The 15,269-nt window shown below is 37.7% G+C and overlaps 1 protein-coding gene across 3 annotated transcripts in view; it reads right to left on the bottom strand.

Annotated features, from left to right (window-relative positions):
• PDS5B (PDS5 cohesin associated factor B) overlaps nt 1-15,269 on the bottom strand; it is a 102,919-nt gene that overhangs the window by 21,452 nt on the left and 66,198 nt on the right. For all 3 annotated transcript variants that reach the window (XM_059493342.1, XM_059493344.1, XM_059493343.1), the window contains exons 23-25: nt 11,161-11,297; nt 6,591-6,714; nt 930-1,134 (exon numbers count right to left, since the gene is read on the bottom strand). In XM_059493342.1, coding sequence (XP_059349325.1) covers nt 930-1,134; nt 6,591-6,714; nt 11,161-11,297 — 466 coding nt within the window. The remainder of the gene's footprint in view (nt 1-929; nt 1,135-6,590; nt 6,715-11,160; nt 11,298-15,269) is intronic.

The raw sequence follows: 15,269 nt of genomic DNA, 5'->3' as shown, positions 1-15,269 counted from the left end.
AATGACACATTAAGGATTTGTATGTAGACTTGTTCTCTGATCAGAGTCTAAGAGGACTGAGAAAGACTGACTGACTCAACTAATATAAAGTGATTCATAAACACAGAAGGAAGTCAGTTATCTAACAGCATCTCTGAGATCAGATTCACAAAACAGGTCTGATTTAGGCTAAAAGGATGAAAAAATTCCCTTCATTTCACAAAAGTCAAATCATCTGTAATCTTTCAAATAAATAAACTTTCAAAACCTCTCATTCAAAACTGCTATAGCTCTTCAAAAAGGCCTACTTTTTCCTATGACTCTGTACCAGCATTGTAATAGTGCATGTCTGTAGCTTTAAGTCAAAAGGACTGACTTAATAAAAGAAAAATAGCTGACATGAGTCCATAATAACTTCCAAAGCATTCTCACGATCAACCACTGGCACTGAGAAGAAGGAATTGCATCAACTCATCCTGAAGTGCCATCAAATATAGCTCTTTGCAGGAATAACACAAGATCCTACTCAATACAGCAGTGCAAGGACAGTCTATTTAGTAGAGCATTTATGTATTAAAGTTACTTATTAGTAATTGCTGAAGTAAAATTAATCATTGTCACTTCACTTAGAACATTATTAACATTATTACGTTCAAATAGTACACATAATTGCCTTGGAAAATTACTTCACTTCCAATATATTTAGGCATAAGCATTTGCACAGTTTTTAACAGAACTCAAAGACCTCAGCAGTGCCTGTTCAAAAAAAAAATTAAAATAAAATCTGGACAGAAGAAGACCTGAAAATTTTCAGTTTTCATTAGATAGCTCCAAATCAAATTTACAGTGGTTCTGTGTATAAAACCAGACAACTACCAATGTTTTCAGTCAACTCACATTTCTATTTGAACTACACCACTCGTAGCAAAAAGTGACTTCTATTCTCTTACCACTAACTGCTGCATGTTGCTTCAGATACTCCCTTCTGACATTTATGTTCTTCACAAGGCACTGCCTAGCATGAGCTCTTCTCTCTTTCACGGGATCTTTTGCACACAGTGCACAAATAGCCATATATTCTAGCGGCAGCCGTAGTCTAGAAAGACCTTTGTGAAGTTTCTGAGCAAATATTTGTCTCACTTGGTAACATTCATCCTATTAAAAAAAAAAAAAAAAACAAACAAAACCAAAAAAGGTAACTGTAAACTTTTCTTAAAGCAATATAAATTGTAAAATAAAGCATGGAAGCTCAAGTAAATATGTTAAAACCAATTAGACCTTGAAGCCACTGAAACATAGAAATTGCAAGAATTTTTTTTTTAATGCCAAATCAGAGCAATTTAATTGAATTAATCAGCTGAAGCTTGCTTTAAGCTCAGAAGAAGAGCTAAAGTTCAAAAATTGTGCAGGAAGATACCACACTCAGGACTCAAGGCCTAATTTAGCATAGTAGTAAGGCATGGAGTTACTGAAATTGTTCACAGTTGGGTCACTTGCTTTGTAGAGTCAATGTCAAAGATCTGCACAAAAACATTTTATCCACCAGTAACCACCACCATGTCAATTTTGCTGCTATGATTTCACACATTTTCATCAAGACATTAATATTAAAAACTGAATAAAATTCAACAGAATTACCAGATAAGGTGAAACACCAAAGAGAGTACCAAGCATTTCCATTATACTGTGAAAACCTATGCACTACAATTGACCATGGAAGAGAATTATCTGTGTTTAACAGCTACCAAACAACATGAAGTAAAACATTATGAAGACAGCAAATGTAGTTCTACAGCTTATTCAGCAATGTGTTCCCAGAAAAGGCATGAAGTTTAAATTTTTTTGTATGAAAATAACCTACATATACCATTTAAGACATGACAAACCATTTCCCAACACAGGACAAGGAAGCTTAACAGAAACACATGTAGAAAAGACTTTGAAGAAAACATACAGAAAAGTTTAAGGTAAACAAGGTCACCAAAATAGCTTGGCACATTTAACCTGCCAAAAAAAGGTCAAGAGGAAAGATTTATCTCTAAATACATAGAAAAAATGTTAACAAGAGTAAGCAGCTATTTTAGTCAAATGGCAGCTTTGAAGTCAGAAAGGACTGAAGAGGGTTTCCAGTTATCAGTCAACTGGAAGTGCAGGGCCAAAACCTAACCACTGGAAACGCTGGCTCTGCAAAATTTGCAAATGGCATCTAAAGAGATCACATATTAAATAAAACAATGTTCCCTCTGCCTCCACCAAAAATGAAACTGAGAAGAAACTTTTTTCAATCAAGCCCCATTTTCTCCTTTTTGTGCTTCAAGCAATATTCCCTCTCTGTGGACTGAAGCCCTGAAACACCTGCTGCAGCCAGAGTTGAAGTAACCCAAGCCTACAAACCCAAACCATGAGATCTGCTCATCATCTCTTGTCTCCTTACAGCAAATCCACCCCCACAGGAGGCTAAGATAGAACCCTCCTTTCCCTCCCCAGTATCACCTATGTCTAAAGCCTTTAGAAAGCTCAGAAGAGATGGATGTCTAATTTCTGTTCCAGCAGGGAAACATCTTTGTCTCCAAGGACAAGGGAGGTACAGTTGGCTGCTACTGATGGTATTGTGTGCCCAATTGGAATGACTATAATTCCTTTATTTTTTAATATTGGGAATAACCTTAATTTGACTCATTTCTTACACTAAGAAGGAGACAAAACTTAACCAAGGTATGCTATTTTTAACAGCATACACAAACTCCATAAACTAATCCAATTTTATATATCTACACCTCTGAATTTAATGCAAATTTATCAGAAGTTCACCATTTAAAAGCATTAAAAAATACCTATTTGCAAAACATCATGTACCACTCAGACACAGCTCTGATTCCTCAATTACACCACCTTGAGTTAACAAAGAAAACTGAAAAAGCCTGTAAACACTGAAGTACTATCCTCAGTTACTTTTCACTGTCTGTCAATATGACGCTCTGTTGACATCAAAATTTGTTCTGGAGATCACAGAAGTCAGCTGCTGGTAAACTAATAAAATTGGCCAAACACACATACAACTTATTTTACAATTACTAAAACCACATGCATTTCATCATAATAATGCCCCTGTTTACCAGTGCCACTTTAACACAGCAATTAGTGACAAAATTTAATTATGTGTTCTGCACTCCAGTCATTAAACATTACAAAATGGCAGCATCAGACAGAAAAAAAAAGTGCCAGCACAGAACCTCAGCAGAACCTGTGCAACCATCACAAGCCTTAAAAAGTATGATTTTTCCTGTTGTTGAATCTGTTTTCTGATCTGTCCACTTAGAGAATCTTTGCTGTGAATTAAATAACACAAAACTAGAGTTGGCCTTGCTGTTCCCTGATTTATGGCTAGACTTGAAAGTTTTAATAATAAAAAAACTTTCATTCAGTATCTACCGTCAAGAAACAGATTCTAATACTAACCACTCTAAGCATTAACATATTGTATGCATATTTGCACATGCCAAATCTCAAAAAAAAAGCCAGTACCCCTTTTAAGTGAAAAAATCATTAAAGCCATTACAGCTACTCTGCATCTGAGCATCTCCACTAAGAAAGAGAGAAAGGACATTGGAGAAGGCCTGAAAAACACCTACAAAAGTTATTTGTAAGTATTCAAAATCCATTAAAAGCTGCAGTGAAAATGAAAGGCAGAATTCCTGACCTGACAGAGCTTACAATCTAAATTCTAGAAAACAACGTACAAAGTCACAAAAGGCAAAGAAATATAAATAAATGAAGAAGGAAAAGTGACAGAAATGATACCACAAAGGAACAGATTCTTCTGGAAGCAATGACAAAGCATATGGATATCCACAGGGAGGGGATTACAGACACGCAACATGGCTTTATAAAGGAAAAACCATGCCTGGCTGGTCTAACCTTTTACAATGAAGTGAATGTGCAAATGGATAAGGGATGAGCAATTGATGTCACCCACCTGGATTTCTACAAGGGCTTTGACACAGCTATACAGCATTCTTGTCTCTAAACTGGAGCAATATGGGTTTCAGAGATGGACTACTCAACTGATAAGAAACTGGCTGGATGGCCATGTCCAAAGGATTGCGGTCAAAAAAAAAATCAATGTCCAAATGGAGATCAGTAACAACTGGTGTGCTCAGGGGGGAATATTGGGACAGGGATTGTTCATCTTTGTTAATTACACAGATAGGAGGGTTGAGAACATCCCTCAGCAAGCCTGTGGATAACACCAAGCCAAGTGGTGTTATTGGTGTTATTCCCTCATTGGAGGGAAGGGCTGCCATCCAGAGGAACCTTATTAGGCTTAAGGATGGGCCCAGGGGAACCTCAGGAGGTTTGAATCTCAAGTACAAGTGCCTGCACCTGGCTCCAGGCAATTCTCAGTATCCATACAGGCTGAGGGATGAAGGGATTAAGAGCAGGCCTGCAGAGGACTGGGGTCACTTGTGGATGAAAAACTGGAGATGAGCTCACAGCCCAGAAAGCCAACCATGACCTGCATCAGAGGGAGAGTGGCCAGCAGGGTCAGAAAGGGAATTCTCACCACCTACTCTGCTCTCATGGGACTCCCATCTGGAGTGCTGTGTCCCGCTCCGGAGCAATGGTTTTAAACTGAAAGAGTGAGGTTTAGATTGGACATACGGAAAAGATTTTTTTACTGTGAGGGTGGCAGGACACTGGAACAGGTTGCCCACAGAACTTGTGGACACTCCATCATTGGAGATGTTCAGGGCCACGTTGGATGGGGCTTTGAGCAACTTGTTCTAGTGGAAGCAAGGGAGCTTAATGGGATGATCTTTATGGGTTCATTCCGGTCCAAAGTATGCTATAATGCTAGAGTAAAATGTGATACTAACTGGTTTATAAATGTTGAGAACCCTATTATGTTCTAATTTGAATTTTATCTCTCAAAATTCCCTTTTGAAACTTCAGGGAAGGTAAGCATTAGACACAAAAAAGGTGACAACATATCTGTTAGACTATCCACAAACAGTTAAGACTGTTATAGCTGGAAAATAAGTGATAGAAGTGAGAGATGGAGGAGGGCAAAGGGCCTGCACTTGAACATACTAAAAAGAGTATCAAAATAATGAAGCAAAATTCTGATAGGAGCTACAAGGTTAACATTTGCAATAAAGATTTGTCACAGGAGGGAAATGACTGAAGGAATGAACAGATTTTGATCACTGGGTTCACAAGAAAACAGAACACGTAAACACTACATTGGCAAGGCTAGTCTGGCATGACATTATCCAGCTTGAGTATCCTTTCCAGAGCAGAGACAGAACTTATTGGTCATTACACCAAGTGCCTATTTTTGTCTTGACTAATTTTGTTCTGAACTGTAAATTCTTTATAACTCATTTTGAGACAAGACTAACATTTCTGTTCAGTTTTGGAATAGGAAAGCTGAAAAGTATCAGACTTTGCTTTGGGTGTAAAGACCTTCAGTTATTACCACTGAATTCCTGCTGTAGTTTTGCTAGATTTCATCTGCTTAAGTAGTTTAAAGCTTTGTTCCATTTCCCTTATTTTTCATAGCGTTTGAGAACTGACTAAGAGCTCCTTTTCATAGGAACAGAGAAGCTTAAAATTCACATAAACATAGTCAAAACAACATACAAGCCTAATACAGACTGTCTTACTCTGGTAAAGGAATGATTTTTCCAGCCTAACAATAACCAACTGCAAGCAACTTTAGAAACTAAAAAAGATACTCTGTATTAAAGTAAACAATACCCACACAGGAGCCACACTCTGTATTTGCTAACATTACATGCCAATTTGAAGTCTTCCAACATTTAAAATGGTTTGCAGCTTTTAAAGCTTTAGCTGGACGCAGGAACTAAAATCTAAAATGGCATATCATTATTGCTGCAGACATCTTCTGGACAGGATTCCTTGCAGAGGACTTCTTGACTTCTGGAAAGCCAGGAGAATATCGGCAGCTACACAAATAACACCAACCGAAGTCCCTTCATGACCACCTTACTCTTGGGGTATGAATCAATGTACAATTTGCTATGCTGACAAGCCAGAAATAGAGAGGGTCCCTATATCTCTACTTACCACTTGACAGTTATTTCCTTACTATGGGCTCACAGGCAGAAGCTAAGGATGAAAATTCCAGCATCTGCTAAGGAATATATCCCTATTTCTTCTTATATTTGAAGGATGCTAATTATTTTTGCAGACCTCTGCATTCCAAATACATTCTATCCAAGTATTGAGAAATCAAGATCACTGTTTTCACCATAGTTCAATATACTTTACATCATCTCATTTTAACTTCTAGTAATGTTATAATGCAGCTGGGGTATTACTTAAATACATACTGCATATCTAAATTCATCAGTATTCGAACATTTGACTACTCTAAGTCAGTATTTCCCCAATGGACAGCCCAGTACTACAGATGTAATTTTAATCCACAATGAGTTTTCAGGATTATGAAATGGAGAAATAATTTCATGCCAAGGTTGAATATTTTGCACAAAACCAGATTTGCAGAAATATACGTAACATACAGAACAAACAACTATATACTCATACACCTGCTGATAACCCACAACTCCAACAAATTTCCTTACATTTATGGCTAGTGCACACAGCTGGTATTGTTCTAAGGTGATGATTTCGTGGTAACAAGGTTCTTGTGCCAACTTCACAATAGCATTCCCAGCAGCCAGCCTCAAGCGAGACATGTCAGGTTTACTGAAAAACAAGCACACGGATTGTGAAGGTTAATTAGGAATAAAATTATGTAATTATTTGACTTAGCTAAATCTAATAAGTTTGCATCACTGAAAAACAAGTACTTCAAAGGAAAGAAGTTTCTGTGAACTTAGCCACCCCTATGCTAGCAGAAGCAATTTCAAACCCAAAGTAATTTTCATGGCAGCACATTTTACAGCCTATTCCCACTTACCATTACCTGGTCCCAACCTGGCAATAAAAATTTTCCATCAAACTTCCTAAAAGTTACAGACACATATGAAACAATTCTAGCTTTGCATTGAGTGAGGACAGTCCATACTGGCCCTCAGATACCACATCTATCAGTAAGATACTTCTGTTCAGCTTGCTGGTCCCCCTTCAGCAGGAGAGTCCTGCCAAAGAAGTAGCCAGCCCATTTCTGGTTCCCAGAGTTGCCAAACTTTCCTAGCTCAAAATCCATGCTTCAGGCAAACACCAATTAAGATTAATTAGACACTGTAATACATGACCAAGTGAATTCTATTTTAAGACAATAGCAAAATGTCCTTTTGAATGCAACCACTAAAAATATTGTATATCAGATGTGTGGCAAATTTTCTACAGCACAGAACTATGACATTCTAAGCTCCAAAAGGTTTTTAATAATTTTTCTCTTGGTGAGCATTAGTTTAAGAAAAAACGCAGATGTATTTCAGGAAAATCTCAATTCAAGTTCATATCTAATATCAGTACTTTCAGCAACTGTTAGCATCCTCTGATACTGAAACAGTCTTATTTTATGCTTAGTATAGACTAAAATCAAAATCCTACTACAAAAACATGCAAGATTAAACCTAGCTGCTCTATCTAACCACAAACAGAAAATTTGTATAATCTTGAGTTCTGCAGGACTGTTTATGACTTATAAAATTAAAAAGAAAGACTTAGAAAGGACAGTTGAGATACTATCCATAAAATTCAATATTAAAAAAATACAAGACAGGTGAATTTAACATGATAACATCTCAAAGAAGTAAGTTGTTGATTTAAAAGCAATTCAAGAAAGTCATCAATCCTACTACTTCAAAGTGTAAAGGATGAACAAGAGAAGGGATTTGTTGCCTTCACCTGACACTCCAGGTTGAACAGGGCTTTGAAGTAAAAAAAAAAAAAAAACAACACAAAATTCCCTTACAGTGTCACTGAAGGATAGAGTTGTGCAGACTTCAAGAGGCATAGAGGCAGAGTCACTTTTAGGGCTGATGTGGGCAATAACACCACGAAGATTGCAACATGACTGATGGCCTCAACAGCATCAAAGGCTCCTGAGCCCTGTCACTTTCACTTAATTCAATTATGTTTAGCAAATTATTAAACACTGTTTAAAAAACAAGTGCAAGCCATGAACACTAAAATGGACTCACACAGAATGACCTCATATCAAGTACAGTCTAAGAGGTTATGTTCTGTACTGAACGGACAGTTTTACTCTCTTCAAAGCCTACTCCAAGTCAGAGGGAGCAGTATCAGGTTTGCACAGAAGGGACACAGTAAGCACCGCCAGAAAGAAGATATCCTTATTGCACTCAATGGGTGAAGAACAAAGGTCAGGAAGTGTCAGCAAGTTCCATGCAGAACTAACAGGCCTGAAACATCATCTCCTTTGCTTCAGGTTTTGAGAGTAATTGTTAACGTAGGCAGTATAGCTCACACAGAGACAATGGACTGGCCCTTCTACCAGTTTGGAGCTTTCTTGAAAAGCAATACTGAGAATCACAAATAATTATTACATGTCGGTACAGGGCTCTTGCCTCATTCAGCAGTGGGTGCACATTTTCCCTAGTCTTCATTTTGTCACTTATTTACTTAGAGAAGCTCTTCTGGTTGCCTTTGTCACTTCTCACTAGATTTTATCCCAGTTGGGATTTGGCTTTCCTGTCTGTATCTCAGATGGTGCTCCCTGTACTACTGCCAGATTACCCATCTCTACTTCCTCCCTCTGTTTACCTCATACCACAGAATAGCTGGGGCCAGAAGGGATTGTTAAATCTCATCTAGTCCAACCCCCTGCAATGAGCAGGACTTGGAGGCCTGTCCAACATGACCTTGAATGTTTCTAGGCATGGGGCAGCTATTACCTCCCTAAGCATCCTGTTTCAGTGTTTCATCACCCTCACCACAAAAAAAAAATTCTTCTATCTACAGGCTCCTTTAAGTACTGACAGGTCACAATAAGACCCTTCCTATTGTGGTCACCCCAGACCCTTCTCTCCTCCAGGCTAAACAACTCCAAACCACTCAGCCTTTCCTCATAAAAGTGCTCCAGCCCTCTGATTGTTTTTGAGACCCTTCTCAGAACATGCCCCAGCAGGTCCATGTGTTTCCTGTGCTGAGAGCCCCAGAGCTGGATGCAGCACTTTGTGCAGGGTCTCACCCTCTGAGTGAGCTAAAGAGGCAGAATCACATCCCTTGACCTGCAAGCCATGCTTCTTTTGATGCAGCCCAGGACAAGCTGGCTTTCTGGGATGTAAGCACACATTGTTGGCTCATGTTCACCCTTTCATCCACCAGTGTCCCCAAGTACTACTCTGCAGGGCTGCTCTCAATCCCTCTTTTTGTGTTTGAATTTTGCCAGGAGCACCTTGCTCATCCAGGTACAGTTTGCTGAAGTATCCATCTGCTTTTCTGCCGTGATCACTCTTGAGTACTGAGGGGGAATTTTTAAGTACTAGGTAGTTAGGTTTCTTGGGCCCCTCTTCCCTCCAGGCCTTATCCAATGGGACCCTTCAAGCACATTCTTGTAGAGATTCAAGACTGTTCTCGTAAGTCCAGTGCAATCTTGCCTTCTGGCCTCCTCCTTGCCCTCAGGATTTTGAACTTCACCATCTTAGGGTCATTATAGCCAAGGTTGCCTTCAACATGCACATCCTCAGCAAGCCCCTCCTTGTTGGCCTATATGAGGTCCAGCAGAGAGCCTCTCCTCATTAGGTCCTCTACCAGTTGTGTCAAAAAGTTGTCATGAATGCTGCCCTGATTGTTATGCACTGCTGTGTTGCCCTTGCAGCAGATATCAGAGAGGCTGAATTTCCCCACAAGGACCAAAGACTGCACACATTAAGTTGTTTTCAGCTGTTTAAAGGCCTCATCCACTTCTTCCTGGTCACGGGTCCCACAGCAGACACTCACCACGATGTTACCCAGAGCAAACTGCTCTTCAATCTTAGCCCATAAGATCTCCATTGGCTCAACATCCATCCCCAGGCAGAGCTCCAAGCTCTGGGGTTGAAGGGTTACCTCACATGTCACTGCCCTACTTTGAAAGGGTCCCTCCCTAGCCCTCTTAACTTGATTTAAAAATGGAAAACTGATCACAACATTATATGAAGTTTCTACTTGATATAATTACTTTTTGAGTAGAAAGGGAGTGGGAAAATTAAATTTCTGAAACATGCACAGTAAGGAATCGTCACTCCAAGCATGAAAACACACAGGGTCTACAGAACTAATTTATTCTCTAACTACTGCATAAGCCAACCATGAGCTCCAAGTAGTCATGCTGAAAAGCTACATTACTGCCACTCAACTCCCTGGCAGCTGACATGAATGGTCACATTACAGAACTATAAAACAATTGTTTACAAAGAACTTTAGGACAGATTACACAGTTGCTACAAATATAATATACAAGACAGCTCTCAAGTTTGCAATTTTGCACACACAATATGGTTCTATCTGCATAACTACTGTATAACATTACCTGAAAATCAGAAACTTTTTAGACATATTGGCACAATCTACCCATGCCCTTAATGGCTTTTGTAGACATAAATTTTCAATGTTAGCAAGCAATAGCAGCTGACAACTTTTCACTTTTCCTACCACAGAGGATTAAGAAGATACCCAGAAAAACAAGTTGTCTAACAGTCACCTAAAAGGTAAATTATTTATTGAGATTTAATCCTGTTTACACATTTCCTTCTTGCTTTCACTTTTAGAGACCTCAAGATAGATTAGCCTGCCTCCAAGCAGATGTGTCTTGTGTACTAAGTATTTCCACCTGGTTTATACAACATACTATTATTCTTTATTAGAAAGCCCACCTATTGGTATTTGGCATACACAGCAATTGGTACACCAGGAACAGCAAGCTGCATAAAAAATTAAAACCAATTTTCAGTGGGAAGGAGGAAGTTGCACAGTTTATTCTTGCAGTATGAGTAATAACCTATTGAAGGAATGAATAAAAGCAAGAATAGAAAACCTAAAATGCAGCTGTGTGTACAGCATTACAAAACCTGAGACTCAGCAAACTTAAGGAACCAGCCAAGCTTACTATCACATCTTATGAAATAAAATGTATAAATTTTTAAGCAGTCTAGCAGAGTAGTTTACACACTACTTCAATTAAAACTCTCCCCTCACTCCATCAGCATAGATATGAAAACATTACCATCTGGTACATACCTTATTTTCCCCTGCTCTGTTAAGTCTCCATCACTGTGTAATATTGTTGTTAGCAGTCTCAGAGTAGAAGTACCTGACTTGCTGTGGTTGTTCTTCATTCCTAGCAACCATCGAACCATCATCTTGATGGCCTGAATCTGAAAAAATAAATTGATACCAAAAAGTCAAATCATATTATAAGCCTCATTTTTAAAATCATCTTTATCTTAATTTAATCATATGATATTTTTTCCCAAGTGCTTTTTGCTGCTACAAACATAAGTCTGTCAGGACTGCAAAATATCATTTAAATAATGAAAGATAACCAGACATACTCTCAACTAGACAGCAACTTTTCACTGAAAGCCTCAAGTATGTATTACAGCAAATAAAAATTATACATTTAAAGTTTGAGCTGCTTCTTCTATAAGCAATCACATATTTTGTCCTTTGAAAACATTTTCTTAATTGAGCTTACATGCATTAAACACTATGAAATAGGCTAAACAGTTAGTTTATACTTACTAAGAAAATGTTACTGGATCAAAAAGCAGAACACATTTTCATCTTTACATATTCCTAGAATTCACAGAATATTCTGCATCGGAAAGGAGCCACAAGAATCACCAGTGAATGACCCATATGGTGACTGAACCCACGACCTTGGCGTTAAATTCCTGTGCCCTATATATTCTCTATTTATCTAGGTCATATCTGAGTTTAAATTTAAGACATGTACTTGAAAAAACACTTAATAGACATCTTGACTGCTAGCAATCTGTACTACAATAACTTACCCTGGTAAAAAATGCTTTTTCCACAGCTATTTAAAGAAAAGCCTCAAAGTTGGGGAGGGATAACTTGGTTTTGCCAATGGAAACATCAAGTGTTTTGAGGCAAGCTTCTGCCCATATGCAGAATCCAGCAACTATCACGAAACACTGAATGATTTCACATTTCTTTAGTGAAAATAAAATATCAATTTGGAGATTAAGTTTGTTTTAGTATTTGAATCGCTTTATCCTTTCATTTTCCTTGCATATGACAGCAGAGACAATAAAGAAAACAAAGAAGAGTATCTTCTTACAGGAAAATGAAAATGCTCATCTAAATCACATTGATATCCTTTGGGGAAAAAAAAGGAAACAAAAAAAAAAAACCAAAAGAACCAAAACAAAATATGAACTCTGAAGATCAAAACCCAAAAGCTTTAGAAAACTTACACTTTTCATACATGGTAACTTCAAATATTCTCATTAGTGGGAAAAGCAACTCTAGTAACTTTTATATAAACATCCACAATATGAACAAATTAAATTTATCATAGCATAATTGATCTACTCCTTGCAACGAACCGACTAAAATGATCCCATCAGATCTCAGGACTAGGACTATCACTTCTACGTGAGTTTAGTTTTTAGGACTGTAGTCCACTTGCTCCACCTTACTGGGTAACACCAGTGAGCTATAGGATGTCTGTCACTCCAGAACTCAAAATGCAAATGCAGTCTGAGGAGCAGAATTTGTCTTGCCCTCACTTTCAAAGGGTCTTCCACTGGAACAGCTCTAAGTATCCACCAGAAGATTTTAGTAGCATCAAACCCAATACAATAATTGTAACATAACAATAATGGCATCATATATTTTCACAGCTCACAAATTCAGTTTCTTCACGTCACAACCAGGACCTGCAACTGTTAGTGCCTCCCATTTGTTGGGAGGATGGAAATATGACAGCTCTCCTTAGTCTTCAAATAAATGACACATTTGGCCAGAGAACAGACACAGTTACCTTGTCCCTTGACAATTTCAATTTCAATCTTTGCTTCTAGTAATTCCCTCCATAATGTTTTTTCCCCAACTTTATTATCCCAACCTATTCTAGTTTTCCTTCCATGTAGTGAAGTCCTAGTACCACCTCCCTCATAATTTTTGTCTGACCCCACCATTTTCCCTATTTCTTTGCTAGTGTTAATGATGGTATGGTGACATTCCACCAACCATGGAGAATTAAGCATTCCCATGGAATCAGTACAGGGCATGAGAATTCCCCCAGTCACTACTACTGATTACCCAAAGACTAAGTTAGACATGACATGAGTGCGGACTGCTGTCATGTTTTAAATTCTCCCTTTGCAACCAAATTGTGTAGTTATTGAAAGATAATTCCAGTTGAAAGGAGTGTTAGGTCTCCAGTTCAATCCCCTGCTCAAAGGAAGGTCAGCTATGAAATCACACCACATTGATCTCAGTTTTAGGCGCTGTGGTGTCAAAAGCCCTCCAAGAATGAAGACTGCACAGGCTCTCTTGGCAACCTGCAATCTCTTGCTACCTGTTGCATTGTCTGACTGTTCTCAGGCCTTTCCTTATATTCAGACTGAAGTTCTTATTTCAATTTGTGTTCCACAAGCCTAGAATTCTCCTCCGAGATGAAAAATTATTTTTACACAACATGAAAAGATAAGAAAGTGAAAATGAGACAGAGCCATATGAAACACAACACTGTCTTCCTACTACATCACCATTATGGCAGCAGCTAGCTAAACTTTAAAACTGTTTTTTAAAATTGATAAATTTATATTCCAGTGATATGGAAGGAAACAAGAAATATCACTGCTACTACACAAGTCACCTGCATGGTGCACAGTACTCATTACAGGTCACTGCCAAGAGAGACAAAATGGTTTAGAACTCAAGTGTCCAGCGTAGGAATTCCAGTCTAACTCATATAATCATTAATCCAATTCATAGTTAATACTGTACTGAAACATTTCTCTGCAGAGAGCCTTCCACAAAAGGTTTAGCACCCAAAACTAAGGTTATCCTCGGTCAGTCTATATCTGCTGGCTGGACAATACTACAATTTAGTTTTCAGCACTCCTTCCCACTTTCATACTCTAACCTGCTAGTTTGAAAATCCTCACTAGATATATAATAATGTTACAAAAGGAAAAAGAGGCTTGAAAAACCAGAGTGAAGAAAAGTCCACGATCAGAGAGAAATCATTCATAAACTAATGGCATTGTCTGGAGCATACATTAAGTTTAAGCTTTGCAGTAGTTATAAAGGTTAATTAAATTTGCAAATCAATTTTCACAATAGCCTGTTTTCACAGGCTATTGAAATAAATTCTTCTTACAGTTTTCAGGCTTGGCTTCAACTGTAAATTGCCTTAAGAATTTCTGCAGGTTAATTCCTTTCCAAATAGACAGATGTATGAGAAGTTTTATCGATATAAAAGTACATTTTAGAGAGTTATTGCAGCTTCACAAATCATTTATAATAATTAAGAAAAACAATTAATACTTACTAATTCAAGTTACATGTATAATCACCCAAGTGAAATCATGTCTATTTAAAATTAGCACTTCATTAATTTAAAACAAAGGTGCATTCTCTTTAAACCATTTTCAGAGTACAGTGTGCAACTATGGAATTGCACAAACATGAAAACTATCCTTTGTGGAGTCAAAAAACTAAAAGCAACAATCAAATTCAAAAAAACCCAAGCCCTTCCAGTAATATGTTCTGTACCGAACTGCAAACCAAAGTACTTATTAACCTAGCAGAAAAGTAGGTCTGCTAGGAAGTGTTTAACAATTTTGAGAGAAGGCAAAGAACTTTTTAAAACCAGAGCCACTCTACTCAGAAGATATTAGAAACTAAACAACTGATATAACATAGAACATAATATACAAGACAAGCATCTCATTCTGAAAGAAGTGAAAGCAAAAATCTATCCCTGTTCTGAGGGGCATTTAAAAACCAAATACAGATATAGAATATATTTTCCACATCGTTAGTCTATTTCTAATTCACTGAAAAATTGATTGACAGTAGCTCTTACAGAGTACAGAAAACGTAATACACTTTCTCCAAAACAAGAAAAAGCTTGAGACAACATTTTTAAGTAAAGTACCAAAACAAACCCCCCACTATTTTAAAGTGATGTATTTTTATTAAATCCAGGTTTTTCTCTAATACACATTGCAAACACAGAAAAATAAACACTCTAATCAATTTATTCATTTGAAGAAACTTACAAACCCAAACCCCATTTTTCTTTTTCCAAAACAGCACTGAAAGTTTCTTGGAATGGCATAAAAATTCAACAGAAAAAGAAAAGACTT

This window comes from Ammospiza nelsoni, chromosome 2 (assembly GCF_027579445.1).
Source record: "Ammospiza nelsoni isolate bAmmNel1 chromosome 2, bAmmNel1.pri, whole genome shotgun sequence".
Taxonomy (NCBI): Eukaryota; Metazoa; Chordata; class Aves; order Passeriformes; family Passerellidae; genus Ammospiza; species Ammospiza nelsoni.
The sequence above is the reverse complement of the archived record's forward strand: the minus strand, read 5'-3'. Positions and strand labels throughout refer to the sequence as shown.